At 34.4% G+C, this 24,877-nt stretch overlaps 1 protein-coding gene across 1 annotated transcript in view; it reads left to right on the top strand.

Annotated features, from left to right (window-relative positions):
• Window positions 1–24,877, top strand: part of LOC136828740 (irregular chiasm C-roughest protein-like) — a 212,209-nt gene that overhangs the window by 97,026 nt on the left and 90,306 nt on the right. The window contains exons 7-8 of the mRNA XM_067086927.1: window positions 16,746–16,997; window positions 18,505–18,659. Coding sequence (XP_066943028.1) covers window positions 16,746–16,997; window positions 18,505–18,659 — 407 coding nt within the window. The remainder of the gene's footprint in view (window positions 1–16,745; window positions 16,998–18,504; window positions 18,660–24,877) is intronic.

Genomic DNA, 24,877 nt, shown 5'->3' with positions numbered 1-24,877 from the left:
ATACATATGTATACATATATATTAATGTATAACTGAATCACGAAAATATGGAAAGTGATGAATATATATATAAAGAAAAAATCCACGAAGGAAGGCGAAACAATGGAGTCCTGCAAGGCCTTTCGACTTATAGTCCTTAATTAGCAGACTGAAGAAATATAAAAATAAGCGTACAAAGAAAGCTCATATACTGTAAATGACAGTTGGGGATTACAATGGAAAAAATTTGTACCTGGAATCTAACACAACTGAAGAATTAGTAGAACTTCCAAAACAGGGTTAAATATTTAAGAGGTTTTACAAAGGATTAGGATCAACCATTCAAAAGCAAGGACAGGACACTTAAAAGATTATACAAGGAGGTGACTCATCACCAAAAAATGTTATAAAAGTAAAACTCAATAATTCTCTCTTTTTTTGGTAAACAATAACAATTTTTGCAGGACGAATATTTTTACAAAAAATATATATATATATATTAAACATGAATACATAGAAAATATATATAAGGTAACTAATTTGTAATTAAGTCAGTGATTTTGTCTTTCAGGTCGCTCTTGGACATTTTTCTAATACAAGGGTCCAAATAATACATCCCAGGGCTAAAGTTAAAATTTCAGCTGAAAGTAAGCTGTATAAGAGCAGATTCTAAAGGATTTCGTGAAGAGAAATCTTCTGATCTGGCAAGCACTGAACTTTCAGTCCAATTTATCCTGTGGGAGTTTTCACTTAAATGAATGAATATAGCACTGGATTTTTGCCCAGTTTTGACAGAATACTTATGTTGCTTAATAGGTACATCTAAATCCTTGCTTGATTGGCCAATATAAAAAGAGAGGCAGTCCAAACATAGAATTTTATATATTATATTGTTTTCTTTAGGGCTATTTTTTTTTTTATTAACATTCCTTTTAGTGTGTTATTATAGGAAAAAACGAGGTTGACTTTAAGACTTTAACAGTGATTTTATGCTTTCAAAACCGCTAAAATAAGGCAAGCTAAGAATGTTCTTAGGGGTTTCTTTCTCCATGTTACTTTCACTATAAAACTTTTTGTGGGCTTTATTATAACAAATGTCTAGCATATGTGAAGGATAACATAAATCTGTCCCTATTTTTCTTATGTATTCAATTTCTTGATCCAAATATGGGGGACTGACATTGCGCAAAGCTCGTAAAAACATAGAAGAAAAAACTGATATTTTGATATTAAGTGATGGCCTGAATAAAAATAGACATAAGTTAAGTTGTTGGTGGTTTCCTATAAATACTGAATTTGCATTGAATTGGTTCTCCGTGTATTAAATTAAAACATCTAAGAAAGGGAGGCAATTGTCTTTTTCTAATTCTAAAGTAAACTTAATGGATGATACCTGGTTATTCAAATTAGAGAGTAAGTCATTTACATCAATACCAGCAGGCAAGAAAGCTAAAATATCGTCAACATATCTATACCACTTTGAAGGAGTATAAATGATATTAGGTAAATATCGTTTTTCAAAGAATTCCATCTACAAGTTCGAGAGGGGTGGGGGTAAAGGGTTGCCCATTGCAATACCAAATATTTGTTGGTAAAATTCACCACTGAATATAAACTTACAATCACAAATGCACAACCTAGTGAGTGAAATAATGACTCAGAGGTAGTGGCAATTCAAGATTGTTTAATTCATTACTAAGATACTCTAAATTAGAATCTATAGGGAACTTTAGTAAAAAGAGAACAAACATCAAAAATAACGAATCCATCAGTGGGCCAAAAAATGATTTTTAATTTATCAACTAAATCTAGAGAATTATATACGTGAGAACCGGAGATAGTTCAAGTAACGGGGACAAGAGCTTGGTAATACATTTCGAATGTTTATATATATATATATATATATATATATATATATATATATATATATATATATATATATATATATATATATATATTATCACAGATTGTTCCACATACCTGGTTATTACACTTACCAATCACAGAATTCAAAACTTACCTCACTTACAGCCAGATACCTGGACTCTCATTTAAAAAAAAAATACGACTGTATACTCTAAAGGCAACAGTAATCCATTTAAAGTCTTATCAATAATGTGAGGTGTCAATATTACTAAAGTATATTAAAAAGGGCATCAAAACTGAAAGAACAAATATATGTCTCTGATTCATTTACAATAACTAATCAATCCTACCACTGGTGACCAATAAAAAAACACTACTGTAAAAACTTTAAATACAAAAACTTATTCTTAATAAATTACTAATATTTTGAATCACAATCTGAATTAATTCTTGATCTAAGTTATGAAACAAGAGTTAAATCTAAGCAAAAATGTTAAGATGTGAAAGAAAATTAAACTGAACAATAAACAAATACTAACTGCACACAATCATACAAAGTATTAATAGTGTAAACGTATTAAATTCACCAAAGTATTTTATCAGAACTCTTATTTTTAACTGACCGGTCTATCAATTACTAATTTACAAATGTTCAAAAAAGATAGATCGATCTAAGCAACACTCACAAAAATCAAAAGCCATGGTTTTTTATAAACACAAATACCTGACACTGCAGTAGTGACTATTACACAAAATACCTTATTCCTGGAGAAGCTCCTTTTCACACATATACACACTGCTATAATGCTAAATATTAGAAGTCACAATAAAAGTTATCAAAACGGAGTGACTGACAATTATTTACTTTACACTACAAGTTTAACATTTTGAGAAAGAAAAAATCTTAATAATGACCAACGAGCAAGATGGCTCAGTCTCTGAATGAAATATTTTTCTTAGTATCCTCTAAAATAAAACCCTGCAAAATGTATAAAACAAAGTTTTGGGCTCAATTGGGACGCAAACAGAAGCTAGATAATGTAACCAACACGCGCTTTTATGCAGTCGTTTCTCCCAGCAAATCATCCACCTTTATGTGTTTTATACAAACAGACTCCACGAACTCCAAAATCACACGATACAAATCATATGATTGCTTGAATGATATAACATAAAGAATTATCTAGAACAGGCTATTTTTGTGAAATCTAACCAGACTTTTGCACTAATGATATTTCTACATTATTATTACATATAATACCTCTTGTGTACAGAAAACACACGATAATCAGAACAGCAAATATAATAACATTCGGGAAAAATATACAATCAGAAAAGCAAATTGCAATATCATATATAAAAAATACTAGAACACTTTTTGTACACAAATCAGGGGAATTTCATAAGAATATATATTACTTCCATAGAGGATATCAGTGATACAAAAGGGTGAAAAAAATGAGATTCTTAATTTCTAAGCTTACGGAGGACAGTCTGCCTCCATCTTCAAGATGGAAACAGAGTGGCCTCCGTAAGCCTGGAAATGAAGAATCTCCTTTTTTGACACTACTGCACCACTGAGGTCCTCAATAGAAGTAATAACTTTTACACTGAATTTGTGTATGTGAAATATATAATTTTATATATATATATATATATATATATATATATATATATATATATATATATATATATATATATATATATATATATATATATATTTCATGATATTGTCTTGCAATATGTATAGCATTCCATGTTTTGATATATTTACTCTTGTACTTGTCATGTGTTATGTGTAATAATAATAATTGATGAAATATTGTATATAGTGTAGTGTCAGATCTCAAAAGAGTTAGTGATATAGATAACTTAATAGCATAATTTAGAATTAATAATATATCTTTAATAGTAACGTAGTGCATGAGCAACACGTGTGTTGTAGGAAGGCTTGTTTCACTTCAGTTGCCATCGCAAAAGATGTGTTGACAGGCAAGAGATAACAATATCTGCTCCGTTCTGGAAACCAACTCGGGTTTTTCATTTTGTTTTTAAAACATGGCAATCATAATTAGCCAGCTGCAGTCTGTTGTGGTCATGTTAAGATTTCTGTAAAAACTTTGTCCCATACAAGAAGACAAATGATTTTGCAATGTTACATATATTGTTATGATTGCATCCCATACAATTTTCTGGTAAAAACGTGTTCCTTTTTGAGAAATGCAAAGAAATGTTGCACTGAAGCACGTCTCGATCGATTACGTCATCTTCCTTCTTCTAGAATTTTCTCTTGTATCTCGTTCCCAAAATGCCTTAATGACGTCATCTGACTGTTTCATTTCCTACTGGAATCCTAAAGTTTGTTCATTCTGATTTCAGAGACTGTTAGTGTTCGTTCCCTCTCTCTCTCTCTCTTTTTTAAAAAAGAGAGAAATTTTAACATAAAATATTTTGTGGTCATTGATATTAAACTTAGTCTTTGAGATCTGAATGTAGGAAAAGTGTATACGTTTGGTAACAGCGCCATACAAAAAAAGTGTGTTTTGTGAACCTAAAGCAGCTGTGTAAGGTAAAGTGAATTTTACTTATTATTGCCATGGTATAATAAGGTATATTAAGAGATTTTTGCCATAGTGAAATTATTATTGGTTAATCTTTTGTGCAATTTTGTGTGTTCTTGTGTTTGCAATCTCTTGATTTTCCACATTTTATATATTGGTGATTTAACATTTATTTACTTAGCATTTAAATATTTCTTGATAATTTAACATTGCTCACTTGATTTAATTTTCATTCACTAACATTTTCTTTTCAAGTCTTGTGTAACTCTTGACAGTTTACATTTTGCTGGATTAACTTAATTTCTTGATAAATTAAAGTTTTATGATTTAGTTTTGTTTAATAATTTAACTCAAGAATTAATTTTGTGTTGTTTTCAAGTACTTGTAAATTTTTTTCAGAATGTGAATTCTAATATAAATTTTGAATTAAAAATTAAACTTTTTTATTTAAAATTGTTAAAAAACAGCATTTCATTTATTGACCACCAGTGAATAGGATTAATTGTGTGCATAGGGCAAAGTGATAAACATGCTTTGTTCCTTTAGTTTTGCAGAAGTGAATTAAGGCCGGGGGAAACAGTTAAAGTTGTTTGATGGAGTGATGCCCTTTTACTCTAGAATATATCTTGTTTAACTGTTGATACCTCACTCTTGTTTTGATAAACTTAGTTTGATTTTTTCACATGATTAATGAGCTTTTTAAAGGATCATTGTTACCTTTAGAGTACTCAGTCATAATTTTTATTGTTGTGAGAGTTCAGGCATCTGGCTGAAGTGAGGTAAATTTTTAAATTCTGTGATTAGTTGTGTAATAACTAGGTTCTTGGCACACATCGTGACAATAGAGATTTTTGGTGCCCAGACCAGGGAACAAAACAAAATATCACTCTGGTTTATGGTTTATACAGGTGGTGTTAGGGATATATTTTGAAAGGAGAGTGACCACAAAGTTATTTTAACATTGTATTGTGAATTATTCAGTTGAGTAACTTAGAGAAAATGGCTCTGTTCGATGTTCAGTAGTTGAGTAACTTAGAGAAAATGGCTCTGTTCGATGTTCAGAAGTTTTTGGCAGCTCCTTCCATCCAAGAATTATCTGAATCCGACCTGACTAAAGCACAGTGGACTGCTTTAGCAGTGGCACGTGGGGGGTAATGTGTCTAGTGGTATGATTAAGGCACAAATGCATTGATGGACTCTGGTAAAATAGATGAAAAGTTAGGAGAGGCACAAGAATTGTTGAGTGCAGCCGAGTCCGAATTTATAGAGAAGCAAGAGCAAAAGAAAGAGAAAAGTGATGCAGAAGCAGAGCTTAGATGCTTAGAAGCAGAAGAAAGTTTGATTAAGCTGAAAATGCAGGCAGAAAGAGAAAGAAAAGACAGAGAGAAAAGAGAGAGAAAAGAAAGAGAAGAAGAAAGAGCAGCAGAAGAAAGAGAAAGAGCAGGAGGAGAAAGAGAAAGAGCGAGGAAGCAAGAGGACTATGAAAGAGAGATGAAATTAATAGAAACTCGCTCTAAGTTACCTTTGACACCGTCTAACCCTATCCAGGGTACTCAAGAGCCTGTATTTGATGTGGTATGAGCGCAGAAGTTAATTCCAAAGTTTACAGAAGCTCAGATGAGTTTTTTGATCACTTTGAAAAAGTGGCTTCAGGTATGGGTTGGCCAGAATATAAATGGTCAGTCTTGTTACAATGTGCTACAAGTTTACCAAATGACTCCTAAATATTACAATGAAAGATTCAGATTTCTGAGAAAGGATGACAATATGATTTTCTTGGATTATGTCTACAAAGTAAGAGGATGTTTCAAATGGTGGTTGGAGGCTGCTAAAGTTAAATCTATGGACGAACTTGAGGAGTTAGTAGTCCTAGAACAATATCTTAGAGGAATTCTTGAACACATAAGAGCCTATTTGAGAGAGAGAGAGAGAGAGAGAGAGAGAGAGAGAGAGAGAGAGAGAGAGAGAGAGAGAGAGAGAGAGAGAGAGAGAGGTTGAGAAACTTGACAAAGCTGCTGCACTGAGTGAAGATTTTAACATAATTTGTAGCAAAAGGAATTATAATGTCAAGTACCAGAACCAACAGCACACAGGTTTTAGGTCTCAACCAAATTTCAGGAACATTACTACTGGGAATCCTTCTAGTGGCAATGCCAGTACAAAGCAGGTAATACCCCTTAGCAATCAAATGTTAAATCCTCATCATCCAGTTTCTCAAGACAGATACAGAAGACTAATGTTGTCTGCTTCAAGTGTGGAAGGGCTGGACACTACAGTTGAGATTGTCATCAGGCACAAATGCAAACCAAGCCAGTTGGTCAAGTAGTTAAAGGTAACCAGGTGAAACCGACTACGAAAAGCAGTGTGGGGAAGACTGAGACAATTGGGAAGACTGAGACTAAACAAGCTGAGTGTTTAGCAATCAGTGGAAATGTAACCTCAAGCAGTGAGTGGCTGAGCAGCTTGGAGGCTTTTAAGCCATATATCTATGAAGGTATGCTGACAACTCAGGGAGGGAATGTGCAGGAACTAGTCAAGGTATTATGTGATATGGGGAGCAACCATAGTGTGGTAGTTTGTGGTGCTCACCCACAGTTGAAGACGAATCTCACCAGAGATTCAGTTATTTTGAAGGGTATAGGAGGAGAAGAGGTAACTCCTATATACCACTTGCACTTGTCGTGTGAATTGGTGACAAGGAATGTTGATTTTGCTGTAAAGTACTCACTAGCAGTTGAAGGTGTGCATGTTTTACTAGGTAATGAAGCAGGTGGTGCACCATTTGTTCCTTGTCCCATAGTGACACAAACCGTTGAGGATTATTCCTACGGTAGATTTAGAGAGGAAAAACCCCCACCTGTTTCCAAGTTGTGTTACCAGGAGTATGAAGGAACTATGTCTACAAGTGAAGAAACAGGATTTACCTGCACAAGAAGGATCAAATGAAGGGTCTATGAGCTTAGAAGAGCTGTTCCAGGTAAGTGAAGTTTCCCCTAGTGTTAGTAATGAAGAGATTTCCCAAGAAGACGAGGATCCTGTTGTTCTTGAAGAGACTCAGAGTAATCAGAGTGTTCCTGAAGATAGTAGTGAAACTACAATCACAGAGTTAGCAGATGATGAGAGTTCAGCTCTTGAAGTTGGTCAAGTGACTAGAGAGAAGCTAATGGAACTGCAGAAGAAGGATACAACGTTGGCTGATTTGTTCTTCAGACTTGTTGATCAAGAAGAGATGCAACAAACTTCTACCATTATCTAAAGGAAGGACTGCTAATGAGGAAGCATCGACCTGCAGATATACCAGCAAATGCTGTGTGGGATGAATATCATCAAATTTATATTCCATATCCATTGAGAAAGCAAGTGGTAGCAGTAGCGCACGAGTCTGGACATGTGGGAATCAGGAAGACTGTTGAAAAGATTATGAAGTATTTTTTCTGGCCTGGACTTCACAAGGATGTTAACAGATTTTGTAGAGAGTCACACCTGCCAAGTAACTGGAAAACTGAATGAAACCATTCAGAAAGCCCCCCTACAACCCTTAGAAGTTAGAGGAGAACCTTGTAGCAAGGTGATTATAGATGTGGTTGAGCCTCTTCCAAAAACAAAGAAAGGAAATGAATATCTGTTAACATTAATGTGTCCAGTGACAAGGTATCCTGAGGCGATTCCTGTAAAAAGTATAAGTGCTGAGAAGTTGATGGAGTTTTTCTCCAAGTTTGGAATACCAGAAATTGTGCAAGGTGATAGAGGAACGAACTTTACTTCAAAGTTGTTCCAAGAATGCAACAACAGTTATCAATTGCTTATCATCCAGAGACTCAAGGAGCCTTGGAAAGGATCCACCAGACACTGAAAAGTAGGTTAACTAAGTATTGTTATGAGTCAAAAAGAATGGGATGCTGGTTTACCCTTGATGTTGCTTCAAGTTAGGAATACTTATCAAGAAAGTATGGGATGTTCACCAAATCAAATGGTTTTTGGACGAGACGTGAGAGGCCCATTGAAGGTTCTTGCAAAGAATTGAGAAGAAAATCAAGAGGAAATCCAAGGAGAATATGTGAAGAATTTGAGGAAAAGGTTAAGAGAAATTAGAAAATTCTCTTTAGAAAATTTGAAAATAAGTCAAGAGAAAATGAAAAGGAGATATGATGCTAAGGAGTTTTAGTGTAGGACAGCAAGTTGTAGTATTCTTACCAGTGAAAAGATTTCCCCTTACCAATAAGTTTCAAGGTCCTTTTAGGATTATAGAGAAGTTAAGTGATCGAACTTATGTGACTGAAACACCAGGAGGAAGGAAACGGCAGAGGAAGACACATGTGAATCTTTTGAAACCTTACTTCTCAGAGACTAAAAATGAAACAGTGTCAGACACAGACAACTTCATCTACAGAGGATGGTGATGGCTATGAACTGGGAGCTGAAAGCAGGATGAACAATTCTTCCATGTTGGAAAATTTGGAGGATAAATTAAAACATCCGAGTGTTGAGCAAAGTAGTGAATTAAGTGAGGTGATGAGAAGCATCCCTGATATATTTGCAGATGTACCTAGGCGTACCGATCTGACAAAGCATGATATAAAGATCACAGAAGATGGAAAACCTTTTAAACAGAGAGCTTATTGCTTGTCACCTTTTCATCGAGATGTTTTGAAGAAAGAAGTTAAGTATTTGTTGCAGCGTGGATTAGCAGAACCCAGTTCAAGTCATTTTAGTTCTGCTTGTGTGTTAGTGAAGAACCAGATGGCTCACTTAGGATGTGTACTGATTATAGGAAACTGAATTCCAGCAGTGTGGCTGACAATTATCCCTTGCCTCTTATAGATCAAGTACTTGATGATATTGGGCAAGCCAAATCTGTTTCCAAGATATATTTGTTGAAAGGATATCAGAATCCCTTAGATGAGAATGCTAAATTGCTGTCAGCTTTCATTACTCCTTTTGGACTGTATCAATACACTGTTATGTAATTTTTTCTGATGAATGCACCTGCAACATTCCAGCGAGTGATGGATCAACTGCTAGGATCAATAGAAGGAGTGGGTGTATACCTTGATGACATTGTGATTTATTCTAATACATGGGAAGAACATCTGAAGATTTTAAGGAAAGTGTTCGAGAAACTACGGGAAGCAGGAATAAAAATCAACTTACAAAAAAGTGAGCTTGGAAAGGCAATTGTTCAGTATCTACGATTTGCAGTTGGAAAAGGCCTTTTCGCTCCTCTTGACGCTAATGTAGAAGGTATCCGTAAGGCTAACCCCCCCCCCCACCTACTAAGAGGAAAGCAGCTACGAAGATTTTTGGGCATGGCTGGATTTTATCGCCAATTCTGTCCAAATTTCTCAGCCGTAGTAGCTCCCTTAACTGACTTAACCAGTCTGGAAACAAAGTTTCTTTGGACTCCAGAATGTCAAGAATCATTTGAGAAGGTTAAAGCCATTTTAACTTCAAGACCAGTGCTTCAAACTCCAGACTTTAATAAGAAGTTTGTAAAAGTGTATATATTTGGTAACGGCGCCATACAAAAAGTGTCTTTTATACTTATTTGCCTTTTATTCCTCTCTTGACCGTTGCTTTTATAGATTAAACGGTACTGTCCAATTCTAATTCTTGGTAGTTAGTTCTGATGTGTTTAATTTTATTTTATTTTACTGAGTATTTTTTTAAAATGTATTTATTTGTTATTTTTAGATGCCTGATGATCGGGTATGTTAAAGCCTCGAAACTATTCGCAATAAAGAATGTTTACTCAAGTACTGATCTACCTACTCCTTATATATATATATATATATATATATATATATATATATATATATATATATATATATATATATATATATATATATATATATATATATATATATTATATATATAATGTATATGTATATATATATACTGTATATATATAGATAGATAGATAGATAGATAGATAGGCAGATATGAGCGCCCTTAATTTAAAATAAAGTGATTGAGAATAGAGCATCAAAAAGTTATTTTTCCGTTCTTTACATTTCTCTCCTCTTGACCGAGGTATTTGTTCCTGAAGAATGTTAGCTAATTGCAGAGTTCATATTTTCATGTCTTGTAGTATAGTCATGCAATCCATGTAAATTTTACCTGCAGTTTACCTTTTCAATCTAGTCATCAATTTCATCGATAATTTTGAGGTATAATGAGAATTTTACGAAAATTTTTGAGGGTTCCTGTTTTTCTGATGTCATTTTCGTGATATACCAGGTAATTCTTGATCAGTTTTAATAAAAACCTAAAAAATCTCATGAACATTTCAGATTTTACAACCTGCATAAAATGTTGCTAAACTTCATAACATGCATGAATCTTTGAGAATGACATTGTTCATGAAATGTAATTTGTATAGTAACATTTTATAAGATTAAACAATAATTCGATTTTCCCCATGTCCAGAAGGAAAAATGGCAAAACAATTATATTGAAAATGGATGAGAATAACCTTTCATTGGGGCAGCTGATTCCGCATCGAATTTTACGGATACAGTTCATGGGAAAAAAGAAGAAAAAAAGAAAGCCAACGAGCAATCTACTGGGAATCCCCTAAGTTAATGACTTTAGAATCAATTTCACAAAACATTTCGTGGGAAGAGGGTCTTCATGCAATGTATCTCCTCCCCTAAACTGACATTCCATTTTATCTTTAGTTTTCGTTTTATTTATCTGTTTCGTTCAATGCTAATTTAAGGGATGATGTAAGTTTATGCAAATTTTCTACGCAGCATTTTCGAATCATTATTTCAAAGAACAAAATTAAGTAAAGTACAAAGAAAATCAAGTGCGGCTGCAGTGCATGATGCGAAGAGTAATTATGATGACTGTATATCATGCAGGGCGTAAGCAAATAAAATGATTCGGAGACGTAGGTAGAAGGGAAGATATTTAAATACACGAAGACAACAGATGTAAAGAATGGCAAAAAAAAAAAGTGATAAAAGGATTGGTATCCAAGTGACTCGAGCACTCGAAAGTACAGTACACTCCAGCGACCTCCAGTCGACGTCCAAAAACACCGAGACATTAGGAAAGATATAATTTAATGCCGAATCTGCCGTACTTACGAGTATACCCGTCCAGTGCGGAGATTTGTACCCACCCCCAACCATGATCGCCCATTGGTAAGTCTGGAACACGTAGCTCTTTTTATGAATTTCTATCACATCACCGTGATTTATATACAAACATTAATCTACAAATTGCTTAATATCCAATTCGCGCTTCTTCGGGAATGTCATAAAAAGAGCTGCATGTTCCAAACATACCAATGGGCTATCATGGTAAGGGTGGATTGATGCCGACGCTAAGTACAGATCCCCGCACTCGACCGGTGTAAGTACGGCAGATTCGGCACTAACTTATAATTCTCTTGATGCCTCAATGGTTTTGAACGTCGACTGGAAGTAGCTGGAGGGTGCTGTCGAGTGTTCGAGTCACTTGGATACTAATCCATTTATCACTTATAACTTCCCTTCGGTGATATTCCCGAAGTAGCTCGAATTGGATATTAAGCGACATCTGTAGCTCAATGTTCATATATATATATATATATATATATATATATATATATATATATATATATATATATATACACATATATATATATATTGTACGAGACGTGGACATTTTGCTTTAAGATGGAATAAATTAGTCTATCGTTCTGAGGTTCCAGTATAATATCACCCTACAGTCAAGGCAAGAATGTTCCTTCTCAAAAGCAACCTAATCAACAATATACAATTGATTAATACAGGCAAAACTAATTAGAATTAATTAGTATTTTATATGCTCTTTGAACACCTTTCATGGCGCACGAGCTGAACTCAATGTTAAGTCAAGGTAGAAAATTAAATTACCTCTTTCTTTTCCTTTGTTACTGTTTTCAAAGAACATGAAAATTATCATTCGTCATAGAAACTAAAATCTGTATCGCAAGTCAATTGAGTATCGAACACTCCAGAAATGAATCATAAAGATTTTCCATCAATTTCCATCATCTTTCAAAAGGGTCCACTTTTTACCTAGTGTTCAGTGCCTTTAATCACCAGTTTATGGATGGTTTCTATTATTGCTTCTCTTACTTCCCACTTTAGAGTCTCATAGTATTAGTTTTCTTTTAATCTTTATTCCTTTTCTTTAATTCTGTTTATCACACTGTCTTTATTCTTTTTTCCAATACATTTGCTGAAGTGAACTGATTCTTTAATTATATTCAAACCACACAACAAATGTACACCAGAAATAACGAACATCAAAGATCCAAGTAATCAGAACGGAATATTAGAATATAATTCCATTCTCTGGAATCATACAACAAAAATAAAATGACTAGCAAGGGAATAGATTATAAATTATAAAGGAAACAGTTTTTCTGATGGAGGATGAGTAATTGCAAAAATGATTGAATTCACCTATTCATAAATGAAACTAAATATCTCTGGAATCAGTTGCATTATTTTGAAAAATTCTCATGACAGACCTCGCAAATCCCCTCATTTGAATTTTACAGATTCAAGCTGTAAATTAGATATCATAACAATGAAATAAGTTAAATAAACTAGTATTAATTATTCAACAGTTCCAATAACAAGTAACTGACAGATCTTTGACGAGGTCTCTTGGGTGACCTTGATTACTTCTCTTCAAATGTGTTTTTCGAGACCTAAATTAAAACTCTTAAGTACTGTAAGATTTTATCCGCTTGATACATCTGGAATTATTTCTGGCCACATTAAAAATATCTCATTATTATTTCACAATTTATTACTGCATAGTCTCTCATTCTGAATTCACTTAAATATGAACTCACCGTGTACCCTTTTCAGTTGTCTGTTTTGACAAGCGCACTTCATAATTAAGCAGAAATTACATATGTTCTGACGATCATGTGGATTCAAAATGTAATTAAAATTCATGGTTTCATATTGCTACAATAAAAACAGCAATTAGAGTGATCATATGTTGTGTGTAATGACTATAGTTCCTCCGGTGCAGTCTCCAGTGAAACATACTGAAAGATATTATTTGTTAATATCATTGTTTTATTGTGCAAGAAGGCGCAATAACAAGAGAAATGACACTGTAATAAGTGTTTACAGACCTTAAACGTATTGTATAACAATGGCATTTTATTACTTTATCATACTGTTCATTTTTTGTAGCTACATGCCAATAAAACTGTTTAATTATACCTACTATAAACATGAATCTTTCTTTATAACAGAATTTTTAAAATTGCAAACTCCAAGTTTAGTGACACTTTGAAACTATCTATTTTCTTTCGTTAAATTCGAATGACAAAAAAGTAAATAAAAAAGATTCCACCCTTCCTCGCTCAAAAAGATAAAGAAAGCAAATGAATTGCGCACTTTTTGAGACAATGGCCATTCCCCATACTTTTAAGGAATTATATTCAATAATAACAGTCTTTACTCTTCACGAGGAATGATTTTTATGTCCTTAATGCCTGCTGCTTTGTAAGCTCTCGATAAAAGAACACTGCAGGCGAAATTCAGGTCAGATATCGACGACTTCGATTCCGTTTTCGGCAATAATCAGTTTTCCTTTTCTTTCCTTTTAGCATTCCAGTAATTAAGGTCGCCTCATAAAGGATGAAAATAAAATGCAAAAGAGCTTGTAAATCGTCTAATATATTTGAATGGAATATTAGAAACCGATAATTTCTATTTTCCAAATAATTCGGCTCGACTTTTAAACCATAAAAACCTTGTTTTTTTGAGGGGGGGTGGTAAAGATTTAATTGAAAAAGTTAAAGAGTTACCAAATTGCTTGCGTCGTCCTCGATGTAAATATGCAAACTTTCATGAGAGAGAGAGAGAGAGAGAGAGAGAGAGAGAGAGAGAGAGAGAGAGAGAGAGAGAGAGAGAGAGAGAGAGAGAGAGATTTTCGTAGAAATGTGGGAACACAAAAATTAAAAGTTAATCAATTATTGAAACGATAATTGAAGATTAATGGACAAGAAATGACAGAATAGTTGGTTTACGTTATATGCGATATGTACGGAATTTTACCCATGTATTGTGAGTTCCAGTGTTCCTTTTATACATTAAAGAAGGGACCATTTTTATAACATAATGTTTGTTGATCAAAGGCCCTTGATTGATGGAGGAATATTATAAAAGACGATCGATCGGATTACCCTCACACAACTTGTCGATACTGTTTGCATACGTCAGTGAAATTCTATCATAATCATTCAGAATGGATAGTTCAGTAATTTTTTTTCAATAACCTTGTGCTTATTAAAAAAATCTGGTATATACCAGAAATTAGTAGGTTTTTTCTTCGAGTTAATGATAATAGCAATAAAATCAGTGACTGACAGAGACAAAAAATAAAGGCGTGCTCAGAGTTGAACTTCTAGACTTTAGACAAATTATAACTACCATCTAATGAGATATACAAAGATATACAAGGGTTTACGTGAAACAAACTCAAAAAACATACCCGCACTCATAACACCCACTATTTTACAGTCAATGACATTTATGATTTTACTGTACGCTTGAACAAGCCTCCTCGATATGAGAATAAAATAAACGTTCCAAAAGTCCGAATTCATGGTTTGTCTTTTAGCTTTTCTCTTCAGTTGGAACACACTTTTATCTGGATGTCAACAACATCATAGGAACTTACTCTTCTCAACAATATTTCCTTTTCTCTTTATGTTTGTAAACATAACTTACACTTCTTTTGAACGGTTTCATTCCTGACCACTCCATAACTTTTATTTCAGAAAGGAATTTCGGTATTTCCTTTAACATCAGCACCTCGAGAATTAGTACGTGCTACTCGTTTTTCATAGCACCAGTTTAGTATTCATGCTGCAAAAATAACTCAGATAAGTCTATAGGACGCTACAAAGCTCATTATAAAGTGCCATGCTGTTTAGCTGTCTTTTTCTGACAAACTTCGCAACTAGTGCTCATTATCTACTCGTTCGCAAGAGGATTATGTTGTTTGCCGGTTTCCCTGTCTTTGTGTTTCTTAAAACATACTATGAAAGCTAGGGAACTGATTTTGAGATTACTAGGGCAATACTGGACGATTAATGTCTGATGGTTATCAAAGAATATTGGAAGGCTTTTCCGACATGGAATTCGTGCCAAAGCTTTATCGATATCTACCAAAAGGGTACATCCCATTGAATATTTTCACCAAATTTCAGTATATCTCATTCATCTAATCTTTGGTTATTTGGCATTTCTGTAGTAACCTACCTTCAGATGATTTACTTTTTGGACCTATCGATGAGGATTTGGCAATAATTGTTTACCATGACAAAGTTTACTGAGACAAATGAAATTTGGTGTCTTAACGTCGTGAGTTTTACAAGTTACCAAATCTAATGCTAACAATCAAACATTCTTTGGTATGTTATTTTACGCATTCTTCAGGGATCTTAGATAATGAATGTTATTTTAAACTACATCTCATACTGTAAACCAATGATAATAACTGTTGTTGGTTAGTTTAATTTATAACCTTTATTCGTATGTTACAAAGCAACACACATTAAAACACAACTGAATGAAATTAATTAGTATATTTAAGAACATAATAAACCACTGTATACAAAACAGTAATGGACTTCCATTTAAAACCAATTTCATTGATTGATTGAGTGATTGATTTATTTTTCATTCATATATTTATAAAGACTTAAACTCCCAGATGTACACTGGGAACATGTAACCTAAATTACATATATTCAAACTGAGAAAAGCAACTGTTTCCAATTTTTCATAAAAATGCCAAAGAGTGCTACATTTTCTAAAATTCAGCCTATCCTGTGTAAGTTCCCGTGTGTAAAATTGTGTACGTGTACTTGTGTGGATACATTACTATAAAAATGCACGCCATTGCAGAGCAATATTATCATTAAAAACAAGAACATGAAAGCTGAAATCTATCACTAAACTTCCATTCTAGGCCTTAAAGGGAATACACCCAATGTACCCTCTCCACTTTGCGTAATTTTCACGCAGAGAGAGAGAGAGAGAGAGAGAGAGAGAGAGAGAGAGAGAGAGAGAGAGAGAGAGAGAATAAAAGCAAACGTGACTTGAATAAAGTAAAATACATGTCAGGAAATTGTACATTATGCTATTTGCATTTTTAGATTTAAGGAAAGTAAATTCACGTTGTCGCTTTTACTGTCATACATCACTCAAACATCTTTACATATTCATCTCATTAGACAGTTTATTCATCCACGTTATGCACATGCATATGAAAGAGCGTGATCATCTGCCCTTAGCTCAAGTCACTCAAGAAAAGTGTTCTATCAATCAGGCTTCCCACCTCCAGTCGTTCAGTGGATGTCAGGAGACAAGGTGTTGGAGTCTTCACTCGAGCAAGGCTACCCTTTCTCCAGAATGAGCCCGAGGGACCGGGACTTGCGTCACCAAACCCTAGGCATGGTTAAGGTTGTCCTTCGTCTGCCAGATCTCCAGAGAGCTGACGACGGTAGGAAGTTCAAATGCGTTGCTTTCAACAGCAACATGACCCGCCCAGCATCGAAAATCATCACAATCGAGATGTACTGTAAGTACGAAAAATTAATCCAAAATGTTCTTCTTAGTAATAAGCATGATTTATTATCCTCCTTTTCTTTATAAGTCATTCATAACTGCCTGCTGTTGTATGGGACTCCGCTCTATTTAACATTATAACTGAGTGTGATTTACTGCAACTTGATTTTCTATGCACAAGAATACAAAAAAATGTTTACTGATAGTTATATTTTCTGTTAGAATAACTCCCATTTCCTAAACGGAAACGCAATTAATGTTTTAGGACTGTTGACTTGTGTTAATGGAATGTCATTTGCTTATTGTTCTTTATTTATTTTACGTTCGTTTTAATTGGCAACGAAAATATAGACAAAATTAAAACGATAACAAGAGAAGAATGGTTTAAGAACAAAGGGGAATGTTACTATATATATTTTTTGTGGGTTTGTATGTGCGTGTGTATGTGTGTGCGTGTTTCTGTGTGTGTTTATGGGTCTGTGTTTTGTGTTGGAACCTTAGCCTGTTCCTGCGCGTGGTCTGAATATAGGGCTTAAGGAAAGCTTCAATAATACATTATCTAATTTTTTTTACTTTACAGTTTTATCTTTTTCGTTAATTTTCGAGAATCTAATTTTTAAAAAATTCATTGTGGTAATCATAGATGTGAAACTAAAGTTAGTGAGAAAATAAAAGGCAGAGATAATAACAAATAAAGAACACCTCTCATATTAGGTAGTTCAACACGCCACTCAAGAGAGTAGGAAAAAGGCAACTGAAAGAGACTGGTTCTTTTGTTCATTATCGAGCTATAGTTCTGCCTGTTTACCATTTTATTTCGTTATATGCTCACATTATCTATATGAGAGTCATCTATGCATAATCATGAATGGGAAACCCGGATATTTGATTTAAAGAGAAAGGACACAATCACATATAAGGAATTAGTCTAAATCTTTTTAACCTCTTATGGCTCATTTCATTAACTTGAATGGTTGCTCTTCATTCCGTATTGATTTTATCTGCTCACTGGAATATAGTTATTCTGCGGATTGAGAAACCCTTTTTCCTCTTCCTGTTTTAAGAAAGGGAAACATTCTTAATCTCCGTCTAACTTCCCACGCATTTTTTTTTTTTTTTGTAGTTGCTGCACAACAACCTATTCTTTGAGTGTTTATTTCTTTGTCGTTACTTGTTCGGTCTTCATTTAAATGGATTTTATGCAGAGAGAGAGAGAGAGAGAGAGAGAGAGAGAGAGAGAGAGAGAGAGAGAGAGAGAGAGTTGCCGTTCAGCATTATACTTTTTGCGAGTTTAATACCTATTTTGTGTGAATTCTTTTGTTTTCATTTAAATGGGTTTCCAATATTTATACCGACATAGAGAGAGAGAGAGAGAGAGAGAGAGAGAGAGAGAGAGAGAGAGAGAGAGAGAGAGAGAGAGAGAGAGATTTCTGAATTACAGACAATGCTATTTTTACATAAGAAAAAGTTTTAATCATGCCCGTACTAATCTTACTTCCAAACTGTTATCTGCACCTCAGTGCCACCACTAGAGGTCAAAATTGAAGGACTGGATACGCCCGTGCTAGCAGAGACGGAAACCATTATATCCTGTCGCTGCTCAGGTTCCAAACCACCTGCAACGTTATCCTGGAATCTGGATGGGTCCTCTGGGTTAACACCTCTGCCAGCTCAGGTAGGAGAAAATTGCTGGTACATCCTAGCTTCATTTGGCTATTTGGACTTTGCTCATTCTTTCACTTAGTCAATAAATCTCAACTCTGCTTTCAGATAATTCAGTGGGATGTCCAAGAAATGCATTTGTGTTATTTATGGTACATCTGCCTTAAACAAGATGAAATAAATTCTGACAAGGCTCTTTATTCTAATAAAATCTCGAATATATCAAGTCCAGGTAATATCGTATCGTTTGTCTACATGTAATTTTCATATGCTTTAGTGATTAGTATTGTGTTTTATGCCTTGCCATTGCCCGTCATGATGAAATAGATAATTGCCATTCTTCTCTTCGCCGAAGGTAACCTTGGTAGGATTATGACAGGTTAATCTCTCTGGGTTATAATTCTTTCCCTCACCAACGGGAGAAGGAAAGGCCTTTGGTGGAATTTTGGGTATGTCGGGAAGAAAATGCTGAGAGCCACAAATAGGAATTAATAGACACTCAAAACCAACAGAAAATTTTGCTGAATAGAACAAAATACTCGACGAGTGTTTCTTCGCACGAAAACTCATCGAACTTCGATAATGTTTTTATAAATTTGTGTGAGAATTGAAGAATAGAATTACTATTGTTTTAATATTATTATGATAATGAGATATAAAGTGTTCTTAGGCCAGCAGTAATCATGCCCTCTTTATCATAACGTATTCAAGAGTCCCTTTGAAAGGAAGAATGCAAATGTGATTTTAATATGCACGAATTGCTGATTCCAAAAGCCGTGAATTGGATTTGGGAGAGAATATTCAAATATATTTTATTCTTCTCTTTTAGCAGATGATACTTAAGGAAAAACATTTTACGATAATGACCTTAAAATATGTCATTCATATTAACAGTTGAGAGATCATTCCATTTATTAATTTATGTATTTGTAAAAAAATATGAATGAAAATCGCGAAGATGGTGGAATGAATATTACAAACAAGTTTAAGGTAAATTACTAAAATTCTTGCAAACTTCCAAACTATTGACGCAATCCGCTTCAAACGGAAATGAATTACGATTTGTGAGCTTCAAATCCTCGAAATTTTGGGTAATACAGTCTTGAATTTATAGAAACTAACAGGTGGTTTTATACTGCTGTCTGTCATATATTCGAGTTGGTTTCCTATGAGTAGAAGACATAATTTTTGTTTTAATTCAAAGTTTTAATTTACCATCCTTTCATTTGCAAAATGGATTCGAACTGTACCTTCAGGGTTTCGACAAAAATCTTTCTACTGATCCTACACACAGCCAAAGCACTCTTTTAATTCCAGCTTTCTAATTGTTGTCATCATATTTCCCTATTTTGTGCTATATTCCATATTGCGTTCGACTTCTTATAATTCATACTTTCTGTTCTTCAAAAGAAAATAAACAAATGAATGGAAAAGTAATCAGATGCTGAATAAATAATCTTCATATCAAGGCAATTGAATTCTGACCATTAAAACAGAACAGTGGCCGTTAAATTACGTTACTTTCCTGGAGAAAAGTTTTTATATTGAGGATTACATCTGAAGGGGAATACTACAGATGATGGGGTTCGGGGAGCGGTGGTGTAGGGGGAGACGGAATTAGTTTCATATTCATAGCCCTTGGGATATTATAGAAAATGGGCCAAATATTAATATGGATGAAGAGAAACTACTGAGAAATTTCTTTGAGTTACAAAGTCTTTTAGTGGGGTCTGTTCACGGGTACCCAGACAACCCTTGGGCTTGGTGGTAAGGTCAGGAAATATTTATATTTATTTAATTGAAGTAATGATGCTGATGCTGGCATTTTTTCATTTCCTAAAGTCCTTTTACTGGCTTATTCCTATGGACAATTTTGGCATTTACTTCTGTTGTTCAAGCCTGATATTAAAATTTGTATTATATTTTATGAAACGGATGATAAATAAAGTATATGAATGAAAGGGGGGTATTTTTGTTGCTCGCCATTTTCTCCTCTAGGGAAGTTCGTCTACATGAATGCCAGCGTAATCTTTATGTTTATATCAGTTCATATTTCGTTAGCATTATTTAACCCTTATTTTCATGAACTTCGTGTGTGTGTGTGTGTTTTTTTTTCTACCCTATCTCGTGTACTTTTGAAACTCTAAATGGATATGACAAGAAACTTGCAGATTCTTTTAAGTCTTTTGTATATATTTTATTTTATTTTCCGGTCCCATATTCAAATATAGATGGAATTCCTCAAAACTCTCAGGATTTCAATAGACGAAGGACTTCCGAAGAACCATGCTCTCTTTGGGATAATGGCTGCCAACTTTATTTCTGAGAGAGATTAGGATTACACATCCGATCATTTATCGCTTTAACTTTTTCCATCTAAACGGAGATTGACTTTCTATTCTTCACAAATGTTAGAGGGTGAGCGGAACGTTTTTCTAAAGCCAAAGGACTAAGGAAACCAGCACACAGGAAAGAGCTAAATGGGAACCTTAATTGGTTTCTAGATTGAATTATATTGATGCATGAGTTCCTGCTCAGAGTAGGGAGAAACTATGGTGTGAGATATGGCTAATAAGTTGGCAAGTGTATGCCATTAAAATCGTATCATTGGAATATGGATTTAGCAGGCAGAACCTGTCAGCAGATATGCAGCACTCACTTATCTTTCTTCTTTTATTTCTGAGTCAGGAATCAAGTATGATAAGCATTTATAGTTAACTGACAGGCCAGAGGCCATTATGTTATCATTACAACTTAAGCTTCTGTTACAATTATAAAGACGTATTTTTCAGGAAAGGGGTGGATCTCTACGCAGGTTACGAAAAGTTTAACATAAGATTTGTTGAAGAGTTTCAAACTATACAGTTACTTGAGTCGAATCGTTTTTCAGTATTACAGGAAAGTAGATTAAATAACTTTGCTAGATGTTTCTGAGGTAGCATCATTATCACAAAAGATTACTATTCCACAGTCACTGCAGCAAATAAGAAGGCGTTAATATATGCCTTCCATTAATAAAAGAATCAAAAAACAATCTCGATATCCATTTCAAAAACTCTTTCGAGCCTCCATGTAAAACAGAAAAAATACGCTTTTATATAAATGCGATGGCTTGAATAATAAAGCAAATGACCTTGTTTTTGGGCACTTTATATAATAACCGATAAATCAAGAAGAGGAAAATATTTAAAGAAAATCCCTAAAGAACGTCAAACCTGTCAGCATCCGCCACCCCTCGAACAACAACTGGTTCATACAGCTCTAGCATGCAGCATGCACTTGACGTCACTTCCGTCCTAGGATACTTTATTTAAGTGATTTGACTGCAATAAATCAAGCGCCCTTGCAACCAGCTGACCCTGTACGAGAAAAATGATCGTGGAACATGAAATCCATTTTAAGAATTTTAGTGCAAAGGCCTTTTTCAGTCATCTCTTGCTGTTTCCACTTCGCCCAAACAATGGAAAGGTGAGAAGCCCAGATTTATGTCGTCCAGAGTGATGGAAGAAGATTGCGGGCCTGCTCTTCACGAGAAAGAGATAGGGAAGGACTCTTGGGGATTATATGGCTACAAAGAAATATCTAAAAGATATGAATTATTTTTGCTTAACGCTATGCTAATTAATTCAGTACCATCAATATACTACTTCTTCTACTACCGATAGCATATGCTAATGGGCATTAAAAAGCATCCCAGATAAAAGTAATTGCATCCTAGCCTATAATTATTCTAAAAACGAATGCCGTAGGGAAAGTCCTGAAAATATGAGGCAAATTATAGCGAGATTAATTGCTGTGATTCATATCAAAAGTTGTCTGTCATTAATGAAATGTTGCCCGGTTTTAAATCAAGGGTCATATTAATCTTCGCGTTGCCATTTCTTTTCTGTAAATTGTCGTATTTTTGGCCACTGTAGCATTTGGCTGGCCCATTCATTTGATAAATGAAGGCTTTACATCATTAAAGACAGTATACATGATTAAGAACAGGTGCGAATATACCTGAATGTAAATAAATAAATAAACAAACATACATATATATATATATATATATATATATATATATATATATATATATATATATATATATATATATATATATATATTATATATATTGTTACGTTCTACGAGGGGGAGACTGCGTATTGTGCTTTAAAGTAATAATTTTGGCCTTACAGGAAACCCTCATAAGCCCATAAACTGATAAAATGCAAGATTAAGCAATAATTAGCAGGTCGCCAAGTGAAAGTGGACTTCTTAATAGTAATTTATGATTTACAATCACAACACGGAAGAAACTGATGAAGATAAATTGGGCACTTTCCCTAAGTTAATTAACTTGGAAATTACACAACAGCAATGACAGTGAAATGGATAACGCGTCACAATTACGGAAATTACACAACAGCAATGACAGTGAAATGGATAACGCGTCACAATTACGACTACTGGCCATGTGCAAATGGTCCTTTAAGCCAATTAGACAATATTTCTATCAGCCCCAGTAGGGCAGATTCTTCTGGCAATCAGCAACACAGAAGCATGGCTAGGCTGGTAACTGCACTGATAACACTCCTAGAATGAGTTCATTCCAGGTAAGACTAACACTGACATTAGACTCTCTTGTGTAATTAAATAAATGCAAGAATTGGAGGGAGATATTTTACTCTACTCACTTGCTAGCAAGGGGTGAGAATTATGTTATATACTGTCATGGAATTTACACATTAGGATAATAGATTCACTGTTTAAGTTGAAGAGACAGAAGTTACTGAGACGATAAAATGTGCGAGAGAGATGATAGAACAAGTCAAAGAAAAAGATACTGGCCAACCAATTTCCCTGCCGGGGCACGACCTTCGTTGCTTCCTAGATTTTTTTTGCACACACACACAACCTTCTGTGACCCAAGTTATCAGCGAAATATGGGAATTGGCACTATCAATCCAGTGTGAATAAGTGTGAGTTCACAGTTACCCCAGCTCGGGGATGTATGGGCAGAGGTCACCCGTGCTGAGCGTCGACTGGACTAGTCTGAGTGGAACTGAACTTAACTTGGCGATGACCCCGCCATTATAAGGTCTTGGTTATTACTGGGGCATTGCTTCGGGCTGCAATATCAGCATGTATCTGTGAAGGAGGAAACAGGTGCGGCCAGAAAAGGTTTGGAAAAACTCAGCGGGAAATAAATTGAATCTGAGGATTAAGACAGGGAAACAGCTTTCTACCACCCACCCCCATGTGTTCCTTTGGGACACATTAAACCCATCCCTTGAAGAGGGTGAAACTGTTAATGGCTAAAACTCTCCTCTCATTCCTAGGTCTGTGGGTATGCCTCTCTCTCCTACTGCCTGGTATTTTTCCTATAAGGTCTTAAGAGTTAGCGATCTATCAGTGATGTCAGTAAAAAAAATATATATATATATACACATACAAACACATATATATATGTGTGTATGTATATATATATATATATATATATATATATATATATATATATATATATATATATATATATATATATATATATATATATGGAGAGCCTGCTCTCTGCGATACTAATAGGCAAAAGTTACGTAATTCTGACCGAACTGGGAAGTCTGGAAATATTTTGAAAAAAAAAAAAAAAACTACGTAAAGCTACTGAGAAAATCGTTGTTAACATGATTTTAAGCGAAAATAAAACAGAACCATTCACTAACATTGCTGCAAGCCAAGCTTCTGCATGAAATTGACATATATATACTTTGTTATTGCATCAAGAACGTATGAGAACATTACAGTTTTACATGTTTTTGTTTGGCACTACATCAGAAAACAGTGATAGGGGAAATAAAATAAAGAAAATTATAATTTCACTGTTCTTAATAAATATATATATATATATATATATATATATATATATATATATATATATATATATATATATATATATTATATATATATAAATGTGTGTGTGTGCGAGCTCGGTTGTGTGCGTGCTTCTTGAATGTTCCCTCCCTGAAAATGTCTCCAGAGAAAAACAAAACGAAGCTTTACTGACTTCTATATTCAATCTTTTTCTGCTGAATCATGAAGGAGCCCAGTGTGCAAAAAACTTCCACAGTCGCATAAGATATTTATGCTGAAGGCCTTTGCAGAACCCTTTACATACACTTCGCCACTCACCTCTATCAAACCCCCTGATATCAAGGCACTTCTATTACACCTTTTCACGCTGTTTATGAAGCA

This window comes from Macrobrachium rosenbergii, chromosome 43 (genome assembly GCF_040412425.1).
Source record: "Macrobrachium rosenbergii isolate ZJJX-2024 chromosome 43, ASM4041242v1, whole genome shotgun sequence".
Taxonomy (NCBI): Eukaryota; Metazoa; Arthropoda; class Malacostraca; order Decapoda; family Palaemonidae; genus Macrobrachium; species Macrobrachium rosenbergii.
The sequence above is the reverse complement of the archived record's forward strand: the minus strand, read 5'-3'. Positions and strand labels throughout refer to the sequence as shown.